The 26,163-nt window shown below is 38.6% G+C and overlaps 2 protein-coding genes across 13 annotated transcripts in view; one reads left to right on the top strand and one right to left on the bottom strand.

Annotated features, from left to right (window-relative positions):
- CAST (calpastatin) overlaps window positions 1-24,220 on the top strand; it is a 131,842-nt gene extending 107,622 nt beyond the window's left edge. For 10 of the 12 annotated variants that reach the window (XM_053586231.1, XM_053586201.1, XM_053586211.1 and 7 more), the window contains 8 exons: window positions 3,289-3,387; window positions 7,508-7,612; window positions 8,342-8,434; window positions 9,682-9,732; window positions 10,798-10,890; window positions 20,643-20,714; window positions 21,870-21,936; window positions 23,184-24,220. In XM_053586231.1, coding sequence (XP_053442206.1) covers window positions 3,289-3,387; window positions 7,508-7,612; window positions 8,342-8,434; window positions 9,682-9,732; window positions 10,798-10,890; window positions 20,643-20,714; window positions 21,870-21,920 — 564 coding nt within the window. In that variant the 3' untranslated portion in view covers window positions 21,921-21,936; window positions 23,184-24,220. The remainder of the gene's footprint in view (window positions 1-3,288; window positions 3,388-7,507; window positions 7,613-8,341; window positions 8,435-9,681; window positions 9,733-10,797; window positions 10,891-20,642; window positions 20,715-21,869; window positions 21,937-23,183) is intronic. The other 2 variants (XM_053586175.1, XM_053586141.1) reach the window with 1 other exon arrangement.
- ERAP1 (endoplasmic reticulum aminopeptidase 1) overlaps window positions 22,013-26,163 on the bottom strand; it is a 31,852-nt gene continuing 27,701 nt past the window's right edge. Inside the window, exon 20 of the transcript XR_008379028.1 lies at window positions 22,013-22,926. The gene's annotated coding sequence lies outside the window, so the exon portion shown is untranslated. The remainder of the gene's footprint in view (window positions 22,927-26,163) is intronic.

The following is a 26,163-nucleotide window of genomic DNA, read 5'->3' as shown; positions in this document are numbered from 1 at the left end:
TTCAAAATTAGAATAATATTATAATCAATAAAAGAAATCAACCAAAGTGTTGATAGTTCAGAGCCAATAATCAGTTGGTTTTTATGCATGTCTAAAAATGCCTTTTATGTCTATAGGTGTCTTTATAAAACACTAGCAGAGAAAGATGGAGAAAATCTTACTAAAAATAAGATTGAAGAAAAAATTAGAAAATATAATGCAAGAAGAGCACAATTAAATTATTCTCTGTGTACACAAATTTTGTAAGACGTTTTTAAATAAAAATATAAAACAGTACAGTTGGCAGAACCTAAAGAAAAGAAAGACTAATGAAGCGATTACAACTGTTCTCAATGTTTTCTTCCCCTAAAAGTTTAAATAGATTGACACTCAGGTATAATTGTCACAGGGCATAAATATGCTGTGAAAAAGATGGTATCCTACATAGTTGCTTCTGTAAGTAATTGCAAAGTTAATCTTTTTTTTTTTTTTTTTTTTTACATTTTTGCAGTTTTTGGGCGGGGCTGGGTTTGAACCTGCTACCTCCAGTATATGGGGCTGGCACCCTACTCCTTTGAGCCACAGGCACCGCCCCTACAAAGCTAATCTTAAAACTTGATGAATATAATAATGTCACCTAAAGTTACTTAAATCTGTAGATGTCAAAATTACTAAGATAGAATATGACACATTTAAGCACTTATTTGCCATTATTATTAACATTCAGTAGCAGGAAATTGCCAATATAATGTAGAATTTTTGCATATAAAAGATATATTTGAAATTTACATACATTTATGCTATAAATTAAAATCTTTAGGTGGCACCTGTGGCTCAGTGAGTAGGGCCCCAGCCCCATATACCGAGGGTGGTGGGTTCAAACCTGGCCCCCGCCGAACTGCAACAAAAAATAACTGGGCGCTGTGGCAAGTGCCTGTAGTCCCAGCTACTTGGGAGGCTGAGGCAAGAGAATCACCTAAGCCTAGGAACTGGAGGTTGCTGTGAGCTATGTGAAGCCACAGCACTCTACCCAGGTGATAAAGTGAGACTCTGCCTCTACAAAAAAAAAAAAAAAAATCTTTAAAATTAGGCAACCCCTTAATGTGTTAAAGAGTATTTAGTTTTAAGAATCAAATGTTCACCTGTGGCTCAGTGAGTAGGGCGCCGGCCCCATATGCCGAGGGCGGAGGGTTCAAACCCAGCCCCGGCCAAACTGCAACAAAAAAATAGCCGGGCGTTGTGGTGGGCGCCTGTAGTCCCAGCTGCTCGGGAGGCTGAGGCAAGAGAATCACTTAAGCCCATGAGTTGGAGGTTGCTGTGAGCTGTGTAAGGCCACGGCACTCTACCGAGGGCCATAAAGTGAGACTCTGTCTCTACAAAAAAAAAAAAAAAAAAAAGAATCAAATGTTCAATATTCTTAAAATCAGAAACTATGAAAAGTTTATTGTCACTTAATGTTGCATGGATGAATCATTAACACATAAAAAGGAAATAAAAAAATTTAAAAAGAAGCACTTTTACATATTTGTAGATATCACTATTTGTAGATAATATTTTGTGTGCTATATGTATATTATTAGCAACAGATTAGAACGTATAATTAATGAGATATAAGACCTATACCTACGTAAAGAAAACTTCAAAAGGAGAAATAATTAGAAAAATAAAGTCACAAATTGAAATCCACACAATGAGACAGTTCAAATGTATCATAGAAAGAATGATGACAAGTCTCTCAAGTCATTTTATGAGGTAAATTTTTAAGTAAAAATGGACTTGCTGAAACTCAAAAGTATTTAAAAATACACTTGATAGGCTCGGCGCCTGTAGCTCAATCGGCTAAGGCACCATCCACATAACACCAGAGCTGGCAGGTTCAAATCCAGCCCAAGCCTGCCAGACAACAACAACTGCACCTAAAAAATAGCTGGGCATTGTGCCGGGTACCTATAGTCCCAACTACTTGGGAGGCTGAGACAAGACAATTGCTTAAGCCCAGGAGTTGGAGGCACTCTACCCAGGGTGAAAGCTTGAGGCTCTGTCTCCAAAAAAAAAAAAAAAAAAAAAAATATATATATATATATATAAACATATGTTATATATATATATATACACACTTGATAATATTCAAGTATTTTTCAGTATTTTTAGGACAGATTAATTCATCTAAACACTAGGTTATGTTATGTAGTCATAAAAAATAGAACAGATAGTATGAAGCAAAAAATTGAGAAATGGACATAAATGATAGATTTAGTGTTTTTAAAAAGAGAAGAAATTACTTCATACTTTTGTGGCATCTCAGATTAATTCAGTGATATTGTATATAGATGCAACTTTGTAAAGCAAATTGCTGGACTGTGGGTTATTCCATACTTAGTATTAAAAGGCTTAAATAATGAATCAGTACAATTTTCTGGTTAAGAAGACAACACAAATGTTTTATTGTGTTACTCTTTTCATTTGACAGTTGTAATAGAACCATAAATGTTGTATATCATGTTGAAGTATCTTTCTGAAAATTGGTATCTCTTTAATGCTCTTTTCCCTACTTTTTGGTTAAATTTGCTATTTTTTTTTTCTCAAATTGAAGTACCCATAATTGGAGTAACCAAAGGGTTCTGGATTTGTTTTTGGTTTTTCATCAAGAGTTATACCTAAGTTTTTAACAAATTAAAAGAAATATTTAAATATGAAGTAGAAATATTTTAAAAGTTATTTCAGAAAGGTTCTAGAATAACATTGACATTGACAAAAAATAAAAATAAAATTGAAACTTTATACTGTGTGCCATACACAATATGTAAGTTACAATAGCACATCATTTTATACCTATATTAGCAGAAATAAAAAATTTATGATGAAAATTTAATTCTGATTAGCAAGTCCATGAGTCATTGCTTTTAGCAATATAATTCCTAGCAACTTTTGAGAGGGTAGTTTGACAGAATATAGCCAATATCATAAAAATACCCACTTTAAAAACTTTTTCAAAGCAATTTTTTAAAAAGCTTAAGAACTTTAACCTAAATGTACAATAGGAAATGTGTAAACAAACTGTGGAACTCTATTGGACAATGTTAAGAATAATAAATATGACTATGAAATAGAAACAGGAAATTATATAAAACTATAGAGAAGGAAGTAAAATAAAAATTGCTTTTAGGATTATATGTTACTGTGTGCGTATTTGGATCCAGAGTGGACCATGACAAAACTATCGTAAGTGTTACATTTAAATGATGGCATTGTGGGCATGCACAATTTTATACACAACATATTGCTGATAAAATTTTTTTTTACTTAAAGAAATTTGAAGATGCTAAACTTTCTGCTGTCATCTCTGAAGTGGTTTCCCAAACCCCAGGTTCAACCACTCACTCTGGAGCCCCATTCTCTGATACGTCGGTAAGAAACCTATCTTACTCCAAATAAAAACTTGTTTCTGCAACAGCATCAAGGAAAGAAAACAGAGCACCTGCTGGCTGGGTGAGATGGCTCACATCTGTGATCCCAGCTCTCTGGGAGGCTGAGGGAGGTGGGCTGCTTGAGCTCAGGAGTTTGAGACCATCCTAAGCAAGAGAGAGACCCTGGGTCTACTAAAAATAGAAAAATTAGTTAGGCACCTATGGTCACAGCTACATGGAAGGCTGAGGCAAGAGGATTATTTGAGCCCAGGAGTTTGAGGTTGCTGTGAGCTATGATTCAACAGCACTCTACTCGGGGGGACAAAGTGAAACTGTCTCACACACACACACACACACAGAGCAAATGAAAATAGACTAAATTATTAGGAAAATTAGGCATCTTCTGTAAGAGCTAAGAGAGAGTAGGGAGAGAGTAGAGAATAACTTTGAAATGATTAAATGAAACAATATATGTGAACGTATTTTACACTGCTGGGTGTTTAATATTATTGTAACTTTATTATTATAGAATTGACTGTACAGTAATGTGCGTTGTGTCTAAATCTGAATTATTAGGTTTGAACAATTCTTTAGCTTTCCTAATCACTGATTTTCCTCCTTTGTTTTTCCTAATGCATACTATGATTTATTACCTATTATTTGATCTCAAGTTTATTTTATGAACTTCTTAAATCTGAGCTTCTCAAAACCAAAACTTTTTACAAACATCTCACAGAACTGTTTTCCTCCCATTCACACCAGTAAAAATTTGTCATTTTCATACTAGCAATGGGAAAACTTCAGCATCTATATTATTTTAATTATATACACGTTTTGAGGCAAGGCGGTGGGACCAAAGCTTTTCCAGACTTCCTTGATTAAGTACTCATGCATTACCAAATTCACATTATAGAGGAGACCAAAGCACATCAAGAGATAAAGGGTTTGCCTTCAGACAGATATATATATACCCCTCTTTTGGTTGAAAACAGCCTGAAGGAGACGAAGTAGCTTTAATGAAGTCAGCTATGTTTCTGTTCCTTTTGATGTAGCATCAAAGCTTACTCAGTGCTGTAGCCTGAGATTCTGATGAATTTTCACCTGGTTGAGTCAGCCTCAGGATCATCTGAAAATATCCAGAGCCACAGGTGACAAAGCCCAGACTGTGCTGTATGTAGCTCCCCCATTAGCAATTATAATCCTAGGCTCTAGCGAAGCACCTAAAACCAGTAAAATGCTGTGTGTGTGAGAGAGACAGAGAGAGAGAGCGCGTGCGCACAAGAGCATACCCACAGTGATGAAAGTGCCTATGCAACAGAAAGGAGGACTCGCTGACACCCCAAGCTGCCATTCATGCTTCAGTTCTTAACACTCAGCCCAGAGGGTCTGCCTGATTGAGGCTATTAGTTAACAGTAGCTATCAAAAAGCTTTTGCCTTTAACAAGTAGGTTTTAGAAAGACACTTCTCTCATGTTTCCTATCAAGAATGTTTCCTATCAGGCAGTGTTTCAATTACTACTTTATTTGAAGTTATCACTAAAACTTAGTGTGAAACTCAATTTAGATAAACAAACTTTGGGAATCAAAGAGTCAGCTAAGCCATAGTGACTCGTGGAGTTTCCTTTGATGGAGATGTTAGACTGTCACCATCAGTGTTACGTGCACTGAAGGCACCAAAGATACATTTTCCTTTTTCTTTCTTTTTTTGAGACAGAGTTTCACTCTGTTGTGTACACCATCATACCTCACAGAAACCTCAAACTCCTAGACTCAAGCAATCCTCCTACATCAGCCTCCCGAGTAGATGGGACTATAGGCACCCGCCACAAGGCCTAGCTAGTTTTTCTATTTTTACTAGAGACAGGGTCTTGTTCTTGATCAGGCTTGTCTCAAACAATCCACCTGCCTCAGCCTCCCAGAGCACAGGGATTATAGGCGAGAGCCTCCACACCTGGCTTTTTAGATGTATTTTCAAATAGCTGTATAATAAAATCACCCCAACAGGGAAACCTGCTTCAGAAAGAAATGGATGATCCTGGATATGACTGATCCTGGATAAAACTATCACTTTTTTTTTTTTCTTCCCTTCACTTTTTAAGAGTGTGTCTTCAAGCAGTTGACTTAGTGTCCCTAAGCTCACTTTCTACCTCCAGAAAAACCCTGCTTAGTTTACTCAGGGCCATTTGGCATCAAATAAAATTGGGTAGCGTATACAAACACTCAGAAAATCAACCAGAATGCTCTCCACAGTGCAGGAGGGAGCTCAGTATGACATCCTATAGGCTAAAAGCCTGTATGCTCTGTGCCCAAGCTGCCTGAGAAAAGCAGTTTCGACTTCTTGCTGACCAAGGTTTTGTTGCAGGCCTGGCTGCCTCAGTAAAGAAAGTTGTTAAGCCTGAGGCTTAGAGGTAAAAGTCCAACCTCAGTGACACAGCTATGTGGCTGTTAAGCCTGGTGGCTTTGGAGAAGAAAACTCCACTCCCAGGGGCCGATGCATGCAAGTCATGTAATCAATAAGCTGAATGGCCTCCAGACTATGGTTAAGTGAGATAATAAGTTTCTGCTTCCCAAGTCATTATGGGTTTCTAGAGATCCAAAAGAACAATCTACTCTTTGTGGTCTTGTGACTTACCGGCTCACGAGCAAAGCAGCTGACGTATGTTTCATGTGATAGTTATTTTAAGATTAGAAAAATGTATTTCAGTCAATCAGTAGATTAGCAGGCACCAAGAAAAGGTTAATTGAATTTTACAATATGTTTTGTAAAGTTATTGTGTGATTATAGAATAACAGCGTGTATGTGACTAGCTGGCTATTTAAGCTGGCTGGAAATAAAGAATATCGCTACTTGCCACTATGAGCTTGTAGCCATTTCTTGCTTTCATATCATTTCAGAAGCGGGCTTACACCTGTGACGACAGCCACTCCGCAATCCCTTACATAACACATCCTGTCCAGTGTAGATATTAAACACATTTCACTTGAATTCATATAGAGATTGAAGTTAACATTTGGAATGCACTATGTTGAAAAATATTTTGGACAAAACTGCTCATGACTTTGGTGTACTAATATTGATGTACAATTTATTAAGTGCTAACATACAAGTTTTAAGTGTCTTTCAGTCTTTTGTCAGAAACTTTGGATAAAGGCACTATTGTTATTTATGTTTCATAGCTGAGGAAACTGAGGCTCAGAGAGATTAAATACCGTACGTGAATCATATAGTAAATAACTGTTAGAACAGAGAAGCTCTTTAGTTACCCTAATATTGTTCTGGTGGCCATTTTTCCTCATATAATCCTAGCTCCCACTCACTTCTGCAGTTTACCTTCTGCTGTCATGCCCTTGTCTCTGGGCTTTGTGCTCTGGGAAGTCCTGAGGGGCAGTGCTGGGCTCTGCAGCCCCTACCGTGTGTGCTTCGTTAGGCTGACGTGGCCGTCAGGACCTGGACTCAGAGTGCACCCTCAAAACAAAGGAGCACTCACCCTGTATTGCAGAATCCAGCTTCCGAGCCGTCTGACAGCATCTGTGCATGCCATTTTCACATCTGTTTTCTGATCATTTAAACATTCTAATGAAAGGCACACAATTGGTCCATTTATTTCTAGACCCTCTAAGTGGCCTCTAGGTCACCCGTTGGGGTAAGGCCACGACACTGTCACTAAGACTCTTTAAGCTGGTAGGACCTTCACCAGAGAAGGCAGGGTGGGTGGGAGGTGTTGGACTCCAACCCTGGGAGGATGACAGGTATGCTGCTCCTCCCCAGTTTCCCACTCTGAGTCTTCTGCTCTCTGGCACTGTCTGCTTGTCCACTGCCCCCAGATGTCTTTCTCCTCCAAGGAAACAGGACCCGCCCTGAAAAAATGGGGTTCCTAGGCTGGTTTGCCTCTGATACAGTTTGGCTAACCAGTGACTTATTCAGAATTATTTGATTTTTTTTTCTGGTTTTATATACAATTTGAAATATTTTCATCAAACTGGTTAACACAGCCTTCCTGGCATTTTCTTAATTATTGTGTTAAGACATTTATATTCTACACTTAGTAAGTTTCAAAGGTACCCTTGTAAGATGCACCGGTAGGTGTGGTCCCACCAGTTACGAATTGTTTGCTTTTTAGCAGAGTGACAAAGATCTTGATGATGCCTTGAATAAACTCTCTGACAGTCTAGGAGAGAGGCAGCCTGACCCGGATGAGAACAAACCAATGGAGGATAAAGTGAAGGTAAGGAAAACATCCATTAATAAGTAAAATTTTAATCCTTCGGTCTTGATTCTATCACTGTTGTAGGAATATTGATGTGAACATAACCTATGTTTTAAAAATGAAATTATAATGATGTAGGAAATCTGAATTCTACTGGAGGGGAGGTCCTTGAACCCATGAGAAAGAGACCGGCGGAGCCTCTCGGGGTGGGGACACTGGGAGGCACGTGCAGCTCATTCAGTGGCAGGGGTTTGCTCACCAGCAACACAAGCGCCCACTCCGGTCAGTTGCTGTCCTCGTCTTTGTCCTTCAGGTTTGTTGCAAATGGGCAAAGTTGTAAACTTAGTCCTCTAAATTCCAAGATTCAATGGTGCTATTTTCTTATTTGAAAAGTGAAACTCTTACATTGAAAAAAAGAGAAAAAGGTATTTTTTACCTGTGGGTTGTATCTCCTAATATAGTTCTTGAGGGTAATTATGTAATCAATTATTTCAAGTCCAAATACAGAGAGAAATTTCACAGATAATGGGCTGACACATGGAAGGAAGCACATGCATTTACATTTTTTCACCAAATAGTAGTCTGTTGAAGTCATCTGTATTGTTCTGTTTCTTAAAAAAACAAAACCAGACCATATATTTTGCCTCACAAATGTATACTAAATGTTGACTACAGAATATTAGAATGTATAATATCTTCTAAGTGAAAGAAGAAATGAATGTTAATTAATTTGCTCACTGTTAACAGGAAAAAGCTAAAGCTGAGCACAGAGACAAGCTTGGAGAGCGAGATGATACCCTCCCTCCTGACTACAGACACCTCCTGGACAGTGACGGGAAGGTAAACAGAAGCAAAATCCCAGGTCACAGGTGCTATGAAGCTTTTGAAATTTAAGCCTCCCTGGAAATAAAGAGAAGTGCATTCTTTTACAAGAGTATAAAAACATATAACTGACTGCTATTAAATGTCCCCCCAGAGCTGGAGCGGGCTATCTAGAATTCTGTAAATATTAATTTGAGCCAATATCATTTGATATTCACACGCTGGGCTCTGTGATATGAACAGGGATAAATAATGTTCAGTTACTGATGCTTAAGAGTGATTCAAGAGATACACACAGACGGATTCTCTTTTTAAGAAAAGGCCATAAAAATGACCAAGGCAATGCAATTTCAAAGGAAGAAGCCTCGGTGTACGGACAGTAGAAAAGGAGCTAGTTGGAATAATTAATCGGACAAATAAATAAGGTAGTTCCAAGGCTTGGGGTCTCCCTCTGTTCTACATCACCTCTAACACTCCTGAAAGTGAGGGCAGGCAAAGCGATAACTATCAACCACACATCCTATTTCTGCCCCAAAGTCCCCAGCTTTTGTCTCCAACATGGAAGCTAGTTCTTTTTAGGTTAGCCCCACCTTCCTCCCTCCCCTACCCCGCTTCCTATCAGCACCAGGCTACTTTCGAATCCATCTGATGGTAAGTAACCCTTCCCAGCCCTGTCCATCAAATCAAAACAAGGAAGACCCAAGTTCCGCCCTTCTTTCTCTGTACTGATTCTCTCGCGGGACACCACCAGCCCCTTGTTGGACATCAGCCCTCCTCACCCCTGCCAGCCATTCTGTGCCCTGCCTGAGTCCTGCCCACGAAGGTAGCATCACCTCATTTGATTGTATTGGTTGGGTAATGTGGTACTTAGTGCCCTTGCTTTTGAGGACGGGACAATCCCTGATGAGTTTCAGAGTGCAGTGAGCTATGGTAAATAAAGACTTATGACACAACTAACTTTTTATGACATTTTGTGAATTATAAAGGAGAGCAAAATGTGGCAGGAAGTTCCTAAAAAGTGTTTCTTTCACTCCCAGGGCCATACTCTTTCTTAAATTTCTCCCAAGTCTACTAAGATGGTTTTAAGGGTAGGAATTAAGCACCCTGGTGGAGAGATAATAGGACCCGGGCTCATCAGCTATTGCAAATCTAGACTCTAATATGTCCAAGGCAAGTCACTGGACAGTAGATCCTAAATATACTGACTAAGCTTGAGTACACCTTTACAAAGATTCCTGTAATCAAAAATCTGCCCTGTTTTTAAGGACAAAGACAAACCTGCGAAGCCACCTACAAATAGATCACAGGAGTCAAAGGTAATTACCATAGTGGCATGTTCCCATGTTTAAAAGCTTATTTTAGCTATAGCTTTATTTTGCATTTTAAAAAACTAAAATGAACTGATTGATCAACACTTACGTGTACATGTGGAAGTTATGCTCATAGGAAATCAAGCAGGTGGGGGGAGGAGGGGATGGGTAAGTTCATACCTGATGGTATAGTGCACATGATCTGGGTGATGGGCATACTTGTAAATTTGACTCAAATGTTAAAAAAGTGATGTATATAACCAAAACTTCTGCAGTCTTGTAATATTCTGAAATTAAAAAAAAAAAAACCCTAAATTTATTGGATGCCTGCCCTGAGCTTGGTCTTATAAGGCATGTATATAAGTATAATAAGCATCTGTTATTTACCTCAAAGTTAGACCTCACAAAGGCCCTTTCAGACAGGCAGTGCCATTTTCCAGATGAGAAAACTGAGACTCAGAGAACATTAAGCAACTTGTGTTAAACAGTAGAAGAAAACAAAGCTGTCAAGATTTCATGGTTTATTTATTTATTTAAAGACAGAGTCTCACTCTGTCCCCCTGGGTAGAGTGCTGTGGCATCATAGCTCACAGCAACCTCAAAGTCTTGGGTTCAAGCGATCCTCTTGCCTCAGCCTCCTGAGTAGATAGGACTATAGGCACCCATCACACCAGGCTAATTTTTCTATTCTTGGTAGAAATGGGGTCTTGCTCTGGCTCAGGCTGGTCTTGAACTCCTGAGGTCAGGCAATCGACCCACCTTTGCCTCCCAGAGTGCTGGGATTATAGGCATGAACCACCATGTCTGGGCTAAGATTTCATGTTTTAATATCTCTTTTGCAATACATTGTTAATAGTAAAAAAAAAAAAAAAAGAAGGCGGCGCCTGTGGCTCAAGGAGTAGGGCGCCGGTCCCATATGCCGGAGGTGGTGGGTTCAAACCCAGCCCTGGCCAAAAAAAAAAAAAAAAAGAAAAAAGTCAGTTATTTTTAAGTGATGTGGGCAAATGTCCCATAGAGCATTATGTCTATTCAATGCTTCTTCCCTGATGGTTATTAATGTTAATATCTCAGAAATCTGCAGGTGACCGAGACCCCACTGATGCCCTCTCAGGAGATTTTGACAGCTGTCCCTCAACTACAGAAACCTCACAGAATACAGCAAAGGTACTATGCTTTTTCATATTTATTTTCTTTGGAATATGTATGTAGGTGGGTCCATATATATAATTGCTAAACTATAGAATGAATCAAATGATACCACATAGAAACCTGAAAATAGAGAAAAAGCAAAAACATCTATATTTCTGCTACCCCCCAAACACTATAATTTGGTATATTTCCTTTGCCTTTTCCATATGTATGTTTTACATAATTCTATTTTGCAGTCTGTTTATAGAACATTGCATATTTCATAAATATTTTCCATATTGCTTTATAATTTCCATAGCCGCCATCATTTTTGGTTGCCACATTATGTTGTTGTGTGACAGTAATGCTGTGTCTGTGGTTGTGTAAAGTGAGAGCAGTGGCTGTCTGTATCAGGCCCTATCATGCTCACCTGCACTGTGAAGTTTCCTCCCCTTTTCTGCCTGGCCCCATTGGTTGGCTGTTCTTAATTCCTAGGGTGCAGCTCAGGCATCAGCTCCTTTAGGATGACTGACTTGCATTGCTCCTCCCTGCCCAGGCCCAGAGTACAGGCCTCTCTTCGTGCCCTCCTTGCATTCTGGTTGCTTGTCAGCATAGTGAGTTATAGCACACAGCTGTGCACCCACACGGCAGTGAGGTGTCCTTCACCTGTGTGCTCAGTAGTAGCAAACCATTTTTGTTTAGCAGGTGCTCAAAACATGTTATTAAAAGTTAGTGAAAAACTACCATGCAAAGGACACTAGATCAGCGTTCTTTATGGCTAAGTAGTACTCTATGCTAACAGCCTGGATGAATCTGGAGACCATTCTTCTGAGTGAAGTGTTGCAAGAATGGAAAAACAAACATTACATGTCCCCAGTATTAAATTGGATCTAGTTCATCAACATTTATGTTCACATGCAGAAGTAAAACTCAACAGGAATCAAGTAGGTGGGAGGAGGGAGGAGAAAAGGTTGGGTTAATTCACACCTAACTGGTACAATGCACACATTCTAAGGTGAAGGGCACACTTACATCTTTGACCTGAAAGGTACAAAAGCAAATTATGTAACCAAATCATGTGTAGCCTTGTAATATTCTGAAATAAAAATAAATATTTTTTTAAATGATGGAAAATAAAAGTTAATCAAAGTGGTTACTTACAAGGGAGGGGTGAAACAGAATGGAATAGACAGAAATCGAACAGCATTTTGACTTGGGGATGAAATTACAAAGAAAAAAACCTGTGCAATTCAACAAGTGTAGGGGGCATTTTACCCACAAACAACACAGATGGGAGGAAAGTGGCTGAGGCCCTGGTGGTTCTGTGCCGAGGAGCTGGTTCCTTCCACACCCCAGTTTGCTGCTCTTCTTAAGCAGAGTTCCCAAGCACTTAGTTGTCAGTCCTTCCACACTGGGTCATGTAATTTCTAGACCACCTCGGCATCCTATTTCTCCCTCCTGGTAATCCCCAAATAGTACCTTCCTGTATGAGAATGAGCTTTATTTTTATTTATTTATTTATTTTGCAGTTTTTTGGGGTTTTTTGGCCAGGGGTGGGTTTGAACCCACTACCTCCGGCATATGGGGCCAGCACCCTAGTCCTTTGAGCCACAGGCAACTCCCTGGCTTTATTTTTAATATGTAACCTGCCCCCGTTTTCTGCAGTGTTTGAAAACACTGTTAACGTTTCTCCTCCACAACAGTGGAAACAGTGTCCGGGGTTTTTCCCCATTGGCACCTGAAAGCCACTCACAGTAGACAAGCTCTGTTTGTTTTTTATTTAGTTGATTTGTTTTTGTTTTTTTATTATTATTATTATTATTATTATTATTTTTATTGTTGGGGATTCATTGAGGGTACAATAAGCCAGGTTACACTGATTGCAATTGTTAGGTAAAGTCCCTCTTGCAATCATGTCTTGCCCCCATAAAGTGTGACACACACGAAGGCCCCACCCCCTCCCTCTGTCCCTCCTTCTGCTTCCCCCCCATAACCTTAATTGTTATTAATTGTCCTCATATCAAAATTGAGTACATAGGATTCATGCTTCTCCATTCTTGTGATGCTTTACTAAGAATAATGTCTTCCACTTCCATCCAGGTTAATACGAAGGATGTAAAGTCTCCATTTTTTTTTAATGGCTGAATAGTATTCCATGGTATACATATACCACAGCTTGTTAATCCATTCCTGGGTTAGTGGGCATTTAGGCTGTTTCCACATTTTGGCGATTGTAAATTGAACTGCAATAAACAGTCTAGTACAAGTGTCCTTATGATAAAAGGATTTTTTCCCTTCTGGGTAGATGCCCAGTAATGGGATTGCAGGATCAAATGGGAGGTCTAGGTTGAGTGCTTTGAGGTTTCTCCATACTTCCTTCCAAAAAGGTTGTACTAGTTTGCAGTCCCACCAGCAGTGTAAAAGTGTTCCCTTCTCTCCACATCTACGCCAGCATCTGCAGTTTTGAGATTTTGAGATGCGGGCCATTCTAACAGGGGTTAGATGATATCTCAGGGTTGTTTTGATTTGCATTTCTCTAATATATAGGGATGATGAACATTTTTTCATGTGTTTGTTAGCCATTCGTCTGTCGTCTTTAGAGAAAGTTCTATTCATGTCTCTTGCCCATTGATATATGGGATTGTTGGCTTTTTTCATGTGGATTAATTTGAGTTCTCTATAGATCCTCGTCATCAAGCTTTTGTCTGATTGAAAATATGCAAATATCCATTCCCATTGTGTAGGTTGTCTCTTTGCTTTGGTTATTGTCTCCTTAGCTGTACAGAAGCTTTTCAGTTTAATGAAGTCCCATTTGTTTATTTTTGTTGTTGTTGCAATTGCCATGTCAGTCTTCTTCTTCATGAAGTCTTTCCCCAGGCCATTATCTTCCAGTGTTTTTCCTATGCTTTCTTGGAGGATTTTTATTGTTTCATGCCTTAAATTTAAGTCCTTTATCCATCTTGAATCAATTTTTGTGAGTGGGGAAAGGTGTGGGTCCAGTTTCAGTCTTTTACATGTACACATCCAGTTCTCCCAACACCATTTATTGAATAGGGAGTCTTTCCCCCAAGGTATGTTCTTGTTTGGTTTATCAAAGATTAGGTGGTTGTAAAATATTAGTTTCATTTCTTGGTTTTCAATTCGATTCCGAGCGTCTATGTCTCTGTTTTTGTGCCAGTATCATGCTGTCTTGAGCACTATGGCTTTGTAGTACAGACTAAAATCTGGTATGCTGATGCCGCCAGCTTTATTTTTGTTACTAAGAACTGCCTTAGCTATACGGGGTTTTTTCCGGTTCCATACAAAACGCAGAATCATTTTTTCCAAATTTTGAAAGTACGATGTTGGTATTTTGATAGGAATGGCATTGAATAGGTAGATTGCTTTGGGAAGTATAGACATTTTAACAATGTTGATTCTTCCCATCCATGAGCATGGTATGTTCTTCCATTTGTTAACATCCTCTGCTATTTCCTTTCTGAGGATTTCATAGTTTTCTTTATAGAGGTCCTTCACCTCCTTCGTTAGGTATATTCCTAGGTATTTCATTTTCTTTGAGACTATGGTGAAGGGAGTTGTGTCCTTAATTAGCTTCTCATCTTGACTGTTATTGGTGTATACAAAGGCTTCTGACTTGTGGACATTGATTTTATATCCTGAAGCATTACTGTATTTTTTGATGACTTCTAGGAGTCTTGTGGTTGAGTCTTTGGGGTTCTCTAAGTATAAGATCATGTCGTCAGCAAAGAGGGAGAGTTTGACCTCCTCTGCTCCCATTTGGATTCCCTTTATTTCCTTGTCTTGCCTAATTGTATTGGCTAGAACTTCCAGCACTACGTTGAATAGTAAAGGTGACAGAGGACAACCTTGTCTGGTTCCAGTTCTAAGAGGAAAAGCTCTGAGTTTTACTCCATTCAGTAAAATATTGGCTGTGGGTTTGTCATAGATAGCTTCAATCAGTTTTAGAAATGTGCCACCTATGCCTATACTCTTCAGTGTTCTAATTAGAAAAGGATGCTGGATTTTATCAAATGCTTTTTCTGCATCTATTGAGAGGATCATGTGATCTTTATTTTTGCCTCTGTTAATATGGTGGATAACGTTTATGGACTTGCGTATGTTAAACCAGCCTTGCATCCCTGGGATGAAGCCTACTTGATCATGATGAATGACTTTTTTGATGATAAACTGTAATCTATTGGCTAGGATTTTGTTGAGAATTTTTGCATCTATATTCATGAGTGAGATTGGTCTGAAATTCTCCTTTTTGTTTGGGTCTTTTCCTGGTTTTGGTATCAGGGTGATGTTTGTTTCATAGAATGTGTTGGGGAAGATTCCTTCTTCCTCAATTTTTTGGAATAATTTCTGCAGTACAGGAATAAGCTCTTCCTTGAAGGTTTGATAGAATTCTGGTGTGAAGCCATCTGGACCAGGGCATTTTTTGGTTGGAAGATTTTTTATTGTTTCTTTGATCTCAGTGCTTGAATTTGGTCTGTTCAGGAGCTCTATTTCTTCCTGGCTGAGTCTAGGGAGAGGGTGTGATTCCAAATATTGATCCATTTCCTTCACATTGTCAAATTTCTGGGCATAGAGTTTCTGGTAGTATTCAGAGATGATCTCTTGTATCTCTGTGGGATCAGTTGTTATTTCCCCTTTATCATTTCTGATTGAGGTTACTTGAGATTTTACTTTTCTATTCCTCATTAGTCTGGCCAATGGTTTATCTATTTTATTTATTTTTTCAAAAAACCAACTCCTTGTTTCATTGATTTTCTGAATGATTCTTTTGTTTTCAATTTCATTGATCTCTGATTTGATTTTGGATATTTCTTTTCTTCTACTGAGTTTAGGCTTAGATTGTTCTTCTTTTTCCAATTCCATAAGATCTCTTCTGAGATGGTTGATGTGCTCTCTTTCTGTTTTTCGAATGTAGGCATCTAAAGCTATGAATTTTCCTCTCAAAACTGCTTTTGCAGTATCCCACAGGTTTTGGTAGCTTGTGTCTTCATTGTTGTTATGCTCAAGGAAGTTAATGATTTCCTGTTTTATTTCTTCCTGCACCCATCTGTTATTCAACAGAAGATTGTTTAATTTCCATGCCTTTGGGTGGGGTTGAGCATTTTTGTTAGAGTTGAGTTCCACCTTTAGTGCCTTATGGTCTGAAAAGATACAAGGTAAAATTTCAATTCTTTTGATTCTGTTGATATTTGTTTTGTGTCCCAGGATATGATCAATTTTGGAGAATGTTCCATGGGGTGATGAGAAGAATGTATATTCTTTATCTTTGGGGTGGAGTGTTCTATATGCGTCTATCAAGTGTAGTTGTTCTAGGGTCTCATTTAAATCTCTTATATCTTTGTTTAATTTCTGTTTCGAGGATCTGTCCAGCTCTGTAAGAGGTGTGTTAAAGTCCCCTGTTATGATGGTATTATCAGATATCATTTTGCTCAGACTGAGTAAAGTCTGCTTCAAGAATCTGGGAGCATTTAAATTCGGTGCATAAATATTTAGAATTGAAACATCTTCTTGTTGTATTTTTCCCTTGACCAATATAAAGTGACCATCTTTGTCTTTTTTGACTTTAGTTGCTTTAAATCCACCTGTATCTGAAAATAAGATTGCAACTCCTCTTTTCTTCTGAATTCCATTTGCCTGAAAAATTGTCTTCCAACCCTTGACTCGGAGCTTTAATTTGTCTTTTGAAGCCAGGTGTGTTTCTTGCAGACAGCAAATGGATGGCTTGTGTTTTTTAATCCAGTCAGCCAACCTATGTCTCTTCAGTGGGGAATTCAGGCCATTAACATTTATTGATATAATTGATAAGTGTGGTAGTATTCTATTCGTCTTATTTTGTGAGAGTCCATTGCTTAGTTTTATCTTTTGCATCAGTGTGGAGGTTACGTTCTGTCCTTTAATTTCTGAGTTCTTACTTTGCTGCTGATCCATTGTGGTGGTCAGTGTGCAGAATAGGTTGAAGTATTTCCTGTAGAGCTGGTCTTGTTGTGGCGAATTTCCTCAATGTTTGTATATCCGTAAATGATTTGATTTCCCCGTCAATTTTGAAGCTTAGCTTAGCAGGGTACAGAATTCTGGGCTGGAATTTGTTCTGTATAAGTAGATTAAAGGTAGATGACCATTGTCTTCTTGCTTGGAAAGTTTCATTAGAGAAGTCCGCGGTCACTCTGATGGATTTGCCCCTGTAGGTCAACTGGCGCTTACTCCTGGCAGCTTGCAGAATCTTTTCTTTTGTCTTGACTTTGGACAGGTTCATCACAATGTGTCTTGGAGAAGCTCGGTTAGAGTTGAGGCGACCTGGGGTCCAATAGCCCTCTGAAAGCAGTGTGTCAGAATCTTTGGTGATATTTGGGAAATTTTCTTTTATAATATTCTCTAGTATGGCTTCCATTCCTCTGGGGTATTCTTCTTCCCCTTCTGGAATTCCTATAACTCGTATGTTGGAACGCTTCATAAAGTCCCATAATTCTGACAATGAACGTTCTGCTTTCTCTCTCTTCTTTTCTGCCTCTTTTACTATCTGAGTTATCTCAAGAACTTTGTCTTCTACCTCTGAAATTCTTTCTTCTGCATGGTCTAACCTGTTGCTGATACTTTCCATTGCATCTTTAAGTTCCCTAATTGACTTTTTCAGTTCCTTCAGCTCTGCTATATCCTTTTTATATTCTTAATATCGTTCATCTCTTATTTGATTCTGTTTTTGGATTTCCTTTTGGGTATTTTCCACTTTATTAGCAGTTTCCTTCATTGTTTCCATCATTTCTTTCATTGTTTTCATCATGTGTATTCTAAATTCCCTTTCTGTCATTGCTAGCATTTCTTCATAGGTGGAATCATCTGCAGTAGGTACCTCATGCTCCCTTGGAGGGTTGTTCTGGACTGGTTCTTCATGTTGCCTGGAGTTTTTTGCTGATTCTTTCTCATAAGTGGTTTCTTTTATCTGTTTTCTTGCCCTAATTTTCCTTTTACTTCCTCTTGCTCTTTAAGTTCTTGTGCCTGTGGACTAAGGGTTACAGGACCAGAAGGGTGACAAGGTTGAAGAGCAAAAAAGGGATGAAAGAAAGGAGGACCGAGTGATAGGAAAAAAAAGAAAAATAGAGAAAGAGAGGGGGTGGGTAAAAGGAATATTGACAAGAAGAAGAGAGGCACTGAAAGAGGGAGACAGAACAATATAGGTGTACAGTAGGGTACTTTGACACAACCTTAAAAAAACCCACCTTCTGGGGTGCCCAGTTGGATGGTTCCCTTGAGGTCAGCAGCTCTTTGCTAACCTGATCAGACACAGTACCCCACCTCCACCAAGTAGAGAGGAAAGACAAAAATGCTATAAATCAAACCAAAACAGGCAAACAGAAAACTTTATGGGATAAAATTGGGTGAAAAACCAAATAATAGCAGTAGAAACACTAGCAAAAATGAAGTTCTAATTATTGAAAAAGGCAGCAATGGGAAATTATAATTAGACTAGAAAAATTGAGAAAGAAAAAGGATCTGTATGGAAAAGGTTGAACTTATAAAACAAAATAACATCAACAACATCAAAATATACAACAACAAAAAAAAAAACAACCAAACCAAAAAAAGAAAAAACAGAACCAAAAACAAAGCAGTATGTATATGTTATTGAATATTGTCTGGGCAACACGTGGTATTCTGGGGTATGATATGTTAATCACAGTTCTGATACGATTAGAGGGTGCTTATTTCTCAAACCACAGCAGGTAGACACCCTAAATCTCTCTTCAGCCCACTTAAAAGGCACTTTGAACTTGTTTACTTGCTGAGCAGAAGTTTTCCCAGGAAAGTGCTTGTCGCTGGAATCACTGCTGAAGTGGCTATCCACTTACCCAGTGTGCCAAAACTGGTCTCACTCTGCCCTTGAGGGTTAGGGCTGCAAGGTGGCTCAGACCCCGCCCTTAGGCTACTTGGTTGCTGGGTTACCAGCTCCCACCCAATTTTAGCTCTGCGACCCTGAGGGCGGATCTTGCTGGGGCAGATCGCTCACAATGGCTCCCTGTGACCCAACGCCATACACCATTAGCTCCATCTGGCTCAGCGGCTCAGACTGGGGCCCTAGACAACGGCCAAAGTTCTCCGCACTCCCGCTCAGGCTCTCCCCAAGGCAGTTCAACTGAGTGCCAATTCCAAAGACACCAAAACAGTTCACAGGTAAGGCCTTTCTGGTTTGCAGTCTCGCTGCTACTGAGCTTACAGTTGCGGGCAGGTTTAGACCCATTGAACACACGCGACCACTTGCCGGTTTTCCACTGTTTTAGTCCTCCTCTTGGGGTCGAGAAGTCTCTCGCTGACTCCCTGTATCCGCGCAAGGGTGATGATAGGCAGATCCCACCAGCCAGAGATGCCTGGAGTTCTATCTCCCCAGACTCACGGTGCCCAGATGCAAGAAAGCTGTTACTCGGCTGCCATCTTGCTCTGCCTCCCTGTTTTTTTTTTTTTTTAAATAAATTTCATTGTGTATATTTGAGACTTACAACATGACATCATGGATTACATATAGATAGTAAAATGGTTACTGTAGTGAAGCAGATAAATGTACTTCTAATCTCAGAGTTATGTCTTGGGACAAGAATGGCTAACACCTTATTTTACAAAAAAATTCCTAATACAATATGATTTTATTAACTTCAGCCCTCATGTTATATGTTAGATCTCTAAACTTACCCTGAACCTTGGCTGTTCCATTTCCTCTGACCTAACCTCCCTAATCTCCCTCCCCTGGTCCAGTCTCACTTTATATCAATTTGATCTTTCTCTTTGTGTGTATTCCACATGTGAGTGAGGTCAATGCAGTATCTGTCTTTCTGTGCGTGGCTTGCTTCCCTCAGAGTGACGTCCTCCAAGGCCATCCATGTCTTGGCAAATGGCAGAGGCTCCTTTCTAATACTCTCTTGCATGTATAGACACGCTGTATTTATTTTTTCATTTGTGTGTTGATGGACATGTAGCTGTTTCTAAATCTTGGTGATTGTGAACAGTGCCAGAGTGAACATGGGGTTGCAGACATCTGTCTGATGTGATAATTTCATCTTCTTTGGGTATGTACCCAGAAGAGGGATTGCTGGATCATATGGTAGTTCTATTTTTAATTTCTTTAGGAACTTCCATACTGTTTTCCATAATGGCTCTGCCAATCTACATTGCTACCAACAGTGTATTAGGATTCCCTTTTCTACACACCGTTGCCTACGTTTGTTATCTCAGAGATAAGCTTAAGGCCTGAGTGAACTGTGTGTCACTGAATTTGGCAGAGCATTGACATGACTCACATTGTTCTCATCCTTGTCCTTTTTACCTCCTGCCTTAAACATGTCTGTGTACATTTACTGTTGTTCACAAAAGCCATTTCTAAGACCAGGTGGAGTGGCTTGTGCCTGTCATCCCAGCACTTGGAGGGGTGGAGGCAGGAGGACATCTTTTGAGACTGGAGTTCAAGACCAGCCTGGGCAACATAGTGAGACCTATCTCTACAAAAAAAAAAATTAACAAAATTAGCTCAGCGTGGTGACATGTCCCTTTACTCCCAGCTAGAAAGATCCCTTGAGACAGTTTCCACCATGACACTCTAGCCTGGGTGACAGAATGAGCCCAGTCTTCAAAAATAAACCATGACTAAAATGCCCAAAGTCTTCCATTATTAAACTAGAGATCTCCAGGCTAAAAAAATTGGTCTGAATTATTTTGACTTTAGTCAGTGGTTAATGGTTAGGTGGACTGATAGTAGTCATCACTTCATTACATTTCCTTTACTTTAGGATAAGAGCAAGAAGACTGCTTCCAGTTCCAAAGCATCCAAGAAGGAAGGCAAAGCAAAGGACCCAGCAAAGGTAAACAGAGCAAATACATCACACATCAGTGAGATGGTGACATGGAGTGGGGTTATGATTTCAGTCATGTAATTGCTTACTAGAATCTATTAGGAATTTTGTAAATCACTAACCCATAGCATACCTTGCTAAAGAAATTGAATTAAAAAAGTGTGTGTGTGTATATTATATATATGAAGCAACTGGTGCTTTAAATATCTAAATAAATGTTCTTAACACAACTTAAGTTGCCTGTATTTCCTGCCCTTATTAAAATGCCACCAGAGTTATATAAACTTAGAACATAGAAATTGGGAACTTTCCATTATTTAAACTTTGAAGCTGTAGTCAGAAATGGAAGTTAGACAATTCCATGAACATGATTCAAGTGATTATTACTATGATCCCCTGACTACAATGAGTAATTAGAAGTGTAGCTTTAAAAAGACTAATCCAACCTGGCTTATTATACCCTCAATGAATCCCCAACAATAAAAAAAAAAAAAAGACTAATCCAGTTGCATCAAAGCTCATAATAAGGGTGGGCCTCTGTAGCTCAGTGGTTATAGTGCTGGCCCTGTGCACCAGGAGTGGTAGGTTCTAACCCAGCCTGGGCCTGCTTAACCAAAAGAAAAAAAAGGCTCATAATAAAAACAAGATAGTGAAATCTTCCTACAGTAGATTCCATTAAAGGATATAAGAAATAGCATTGATGACTGATAACTATGCCATTTTGTCTCAGATGACATACTTCATTTCTTGTTATTTAATGCTGGTTATACAAAGTACTTGATCAGCCCTTTAACAGATAAATAATAGAGCATAATAACCCTATATGAGGAGTGATTAGCTGACCAGCATGCCCCCGAGTGCGTTTTTTTTTTTCCCTTTACCTGCGTTGGCCTTAAAAAAAACAAAGAAAAAAGTTTGGAGTAAGAAAGTTAGGATCACTTCAGGCTATTTTTACCTCATAAACTTGAGGGAAAAGAATTCATACTATTTGCGCCAAATAAAGAGAAATTTTGAAAGGACCATCTTCTTTTCCCACTGACTGCCGTCCTTCCTCTCTTTAATTCTGAGAATCCCCCCTCCTCATAAAGCACCTCTGGTTGATCAGTTTTTTGGAGACCTAACCCAGAAAAGAAAGCTCATTGATGGTTTTGCTTTTCCTTTTAGACAACAGAGGGGACTTCTAAGCCAAAAACTGGTGAAAGAGATACTAGTTAAAGTTTACTGCTATTTGGTAAGTTAAATGTAAATGTAGACATTTGCTGAAATGTAAATATACATTTAAATTAGCATATAAATGAAGACAATAGCACCTTCTTCAGCCCCAGTGTTACATGGAGCCCACCTCTTGTACATTCCTGCTTCCCTTATGCCATGGGCATGAAATGCCCACTGCCCAGTCTGCAGAGCTGTAAGTCATTCTCTGAAAAGCACTAAATGGGGTGGCTGTGTTCTTGAAACTTTAAAAAACCTTAATCTGGCTTGGTGCCTGTAGCTCAGGAGCTAGGGCACCAGCCACATACACCGGACCTGGCGGGTTCAAATCCAGCCCAAGCCTGCCAAACAACAATGACAACTACAATCAAAAAATAGCCGGGTGTGTGGCGGGTGCCTGTAGTCCCAGGTACTTGGGAGGCTGAGGCAAGAGAATCGCTTAAGCCCTAGAGTTAGACGTTGCTGTGAGCTGTGACACCATGGCACTGTACCGAAGGCAACAGTTTGAGACTCTGTCTCAAATAAATAAATAAAAACATTAATCTTATAATTAAGAGCTCTTTAAAATATTAGGCCAAACACTTAAAGAAAAGGACTATCCAAAGCTAGTTGAGTCTTTGGAATCCATTATTATGGCAAAGCAAAATTATCGTGTTACAATTTAGCAAAATGTCCTTAAGAAAGATATTATTACCCAAGATACCAACATGTGGGGTGGGGAGAAGTTCAGTGTCTGGGGGAAATAAATTACAGGGATTTTTGGAACCAAGGGCAAAGGAAAACATTGGCCACTTTATTTGTCTTAATTTTGGAAGGCAGCTAAGCTCACCACTATACAACCAACGCATTTGTCTTAATTTTGTAAAGTCCTGTGTTTGATTCTACATTATGGTGACTAAAGGAAACCAATAGATGAAGGAATTTGAGAGCTGGGTCCTGATCTTAATCTTCAGATATGGGAGGTCTTACATGAAGCCATGAAAACATACAAGCACCCACTTCCCAAAGCCTAAAAGAAACAAAATGAAGGTTAGATTGATCTATCTTTATTTTCTGTAAGAGGGAGTACTACTGATTAGAACTGCTCTATTCCCCCACCACAAAAAATATGTTAATAATCCACTCTTGTTTACTTAGAATAAGTTCCTTCTAGTGGACTGTTATGCAGTGCTTATGTGATAAATGTTAGTGTTCTTATACTGTGCTTATAATAAGAAAATTACATATCAAATGGTTTCACTGGATTTTTTATTTGAATTTTTCAAGGTATCTGCATGTAAAATCTTCAGCTGGTGAATGGTGACTTTTGAAGAACAAAAAGCTTTGGCAACAGAAAATATTTTCTGGGTGGCTGCTAGATTTGAATCTTCTGATATCCTAAACATGGTTTGTTATTATTTTCCAGAAAGAAAATGAATTACTCTGGTTCACCTGTGTAATTGTGCTGAGTATTGATAAACTTTGAATTTTTTTTAATTGCCTTTGGTTGGGAGAGAAAGGAAGCTTTATATTTGTAATAAATATATTTGATAAAGTTTCTTAAAGCAACACCAAAAAAAAAAAGAGAGAGAGAAAACCTTTGCAAACTTTTGCACCTTGTACACACAGTGCCTATAGATCTCAATAGTTTTCAGTTTGCAACTTGTTTTTTTTTGTTAGCATTAACAAAATGCTTTAAACATTCTTCGATGTTCTGATTTCTTATTACCTACCCCTTTCCTCTTGGGTTTTTGAACTGTACTTGATTTGGTGGTGGGGGCAATTAGGCACAAAGTCCCTCTTGGGCTGTGAGCAGTAAAGTAAGTCAAATCCCTGGAGAAACCAGGAAACACTGAACTCTTCCCAGTTTGAACTCTTCTTTGCCACGTGTGGGGGCTTCTGCACCTTCAGGTCAACCCAAAACACAGCAATCTTCAGTTAAGTCAGCGAACTACAGGCCAGACAAGTCAGTGGTCGGCAAGTTTTGAGAACAGGAAATGGGTTTGAACTCTCTTGGCTGATTGTGTTGCTAAACTGTGCTAACTGTGCTTTCTATTCTTTATACAAAACCTTAGCACAATTCTTTGCTTGCAGCCATTGCCACATCAGTCTTTCCACTGTATAGCATGAGGCTTTATGGAAGTTACGTTACCTAATACAAAAAAAAAAAAATTCCACTTTAAAAAAAATATATATATATATAGGTGGCACCTGTGATCAAAGGAGTAGGGCTCCGGCCCCATATGCCAGAGGTGGTGGGTTCAAACCCAGCCCCAGCCAAGAAAAAAAAAAAAAAAAAGTATATATACATACATATATATCTACATACATCTGAAATTTAAAATCTGCTTTTCCCCCCACAACAATTTAAGAACCAGGCTCTGATGTCTTACAACTTTGAATGGTTTCTCAGACCTTCCACAGTGACTAGCTTGTGAACACTGCACTGATGTCATTGATGGGATTTGATGAATATTTAATTTCATCTATATTTTCTGGTAGTGAATGGATGTCAGGTACATAACATAGAGCAGATCTGGAATTTATTTCCAAAGCAAACAAATTCCTTAGCATTGGTTTAGAGCAGTGGTCTCAACCTTCCTAATGCTGCAATGTATTTTCATTGTTAACAAAGGGGTTGTGACCCACAGATTGAGAACTGCTGGTTTAAAGCTTTTGTTAGGACTTAACTGACTTCACTAATATCACCCATACTGTCTAATGGGGGCAGGGCAAACAAAAATAATAGTACCATTTTTTTTTTTTTTAAATAGCACCATTTATAAGGGGCATCAAATTTAGTTAATATTCCCTAAAAATACTCTGTAAAAGTTACTTATGGGATTTCAAACTGTACTTGCTTAAAATGTGTCTGTCTTATCAGAGATGCAGTCATTATCCTATTTTTAAGGAAGGCAGAAAACAAACAAAAAACCCTTCTTCTTCTTCTTTTTTTTTTTTTTATTAAATCATAACTGTGTATTCCCTAAAGATTTTTTTTTTTTTATTAAATCATAACTGTGTATTCCCTAAAGATTTTAACTGTGTATCTTATTCTTCCATTTGGGAAGAATAGGTGTTTCCTTTTTTGTTTATTTAAACAAGAAAGACATTGAAACCTTTGACATTGACTAATGTGGTTGTAAAGGTGTGGCTGTAGTATTACTAACATCTGTGGATTTACAGAAGCATTTTTAATGACATACCAAATTCCAGAGGTTTAAAAATGCCTGTAGAAGTAAACATTTATTGAAGGTACTCTGAATATGCCTTCTTTTTTTATGAGAAGTTTCTCTGAGACTGGTTAAGTTTCTCTCTTACTGTTTACTGGTAACTAAGGATGACTGGGGTAACATAGGAGAGTGAAGGCAGAGGCCTTTTGTTATCTAATTAGGAGAAAATAATCACAAATAATCACAAATGTCTGCTTAGAGGGAAGAAACAGACATTTTTTATTACCAAAAAATTGTCAGCACGCTGTTATGGTAATATTGTATCTGTTTACAAAATGGGCTTTTCAAAAGGAAATGCAGATAGGTTCCTCAGGTGACCAAAACTGAAAATCAGTGTTTCCTTGTTTCAATCAAAATATAAAAATATAATTAAAGCAAAATATTTTACATTAAAATCTTGGCTTTGTATGCTTTTTTAGAAGGAAAATAGCCTGGGGTTGAATTACCAGTGATTTCTGTTTCTGTTTTTTGTTCTCAAACCATTAACTATGCATTAAGTATAAAAATGGAATTGGAAATACATTTAAATCCAGAAACGTGATTCTATTCATAGAGTATTACAGCAACACATTTTGACATTTCTCATATCAAGCATATTCCTTTATCTTGAAATTTCTGTCATATATTAAAAAAATTCATATGTGACTTCAAAGCCATACAAGCTATTTTCCACTTCACAATATGTGATTATCTATTGATGACTCTGCAATAATTTATTGGCAATAAGTGCCAATAATGAGTTATTTAGGAGTTATAAACTAGGCCAAGCAGAAAGAGAAGAATATCACCTCCCTCCCTAATGGTTGACAGCTATCTGGTATTACTGCAAGTGAAAAGTTTTCCTTGCAGATCTGAACACACTCTTTCTGAAGAGTCTCTGGCTCAGAGGCCCAGGGAAACAGACAACACTGAAATTAGAATTACCTGAGGAGGGTTCTATGAAAGGAGTTTTGCAAGGTGGAGCTGAGGTGTAAGGAAACCACAAAAAACCCCAGGACCCACTGAGGCCCCTAGTCCTGAAGGGTGAGAGGAGG

Source organism: Nycticebus coucang, chromosome 1 (assembly GCF_027406575.1).
Source record: "Nycticebus coucang isolate mNycCou1 chromosome 1, mNycCou1.pri, whole genome shotgun sequence".
NCBI lineage: Eukaryota > Metazoa > Chordata > Mammalia > Primates > Lorisidae > Nycticebus > Nycticebus coucang.
The sequence above is the reverse complement of the archived record's forward strand: the minus strand, read 5'-3'. Positions and strand labels throughout refer to the sequence as shown.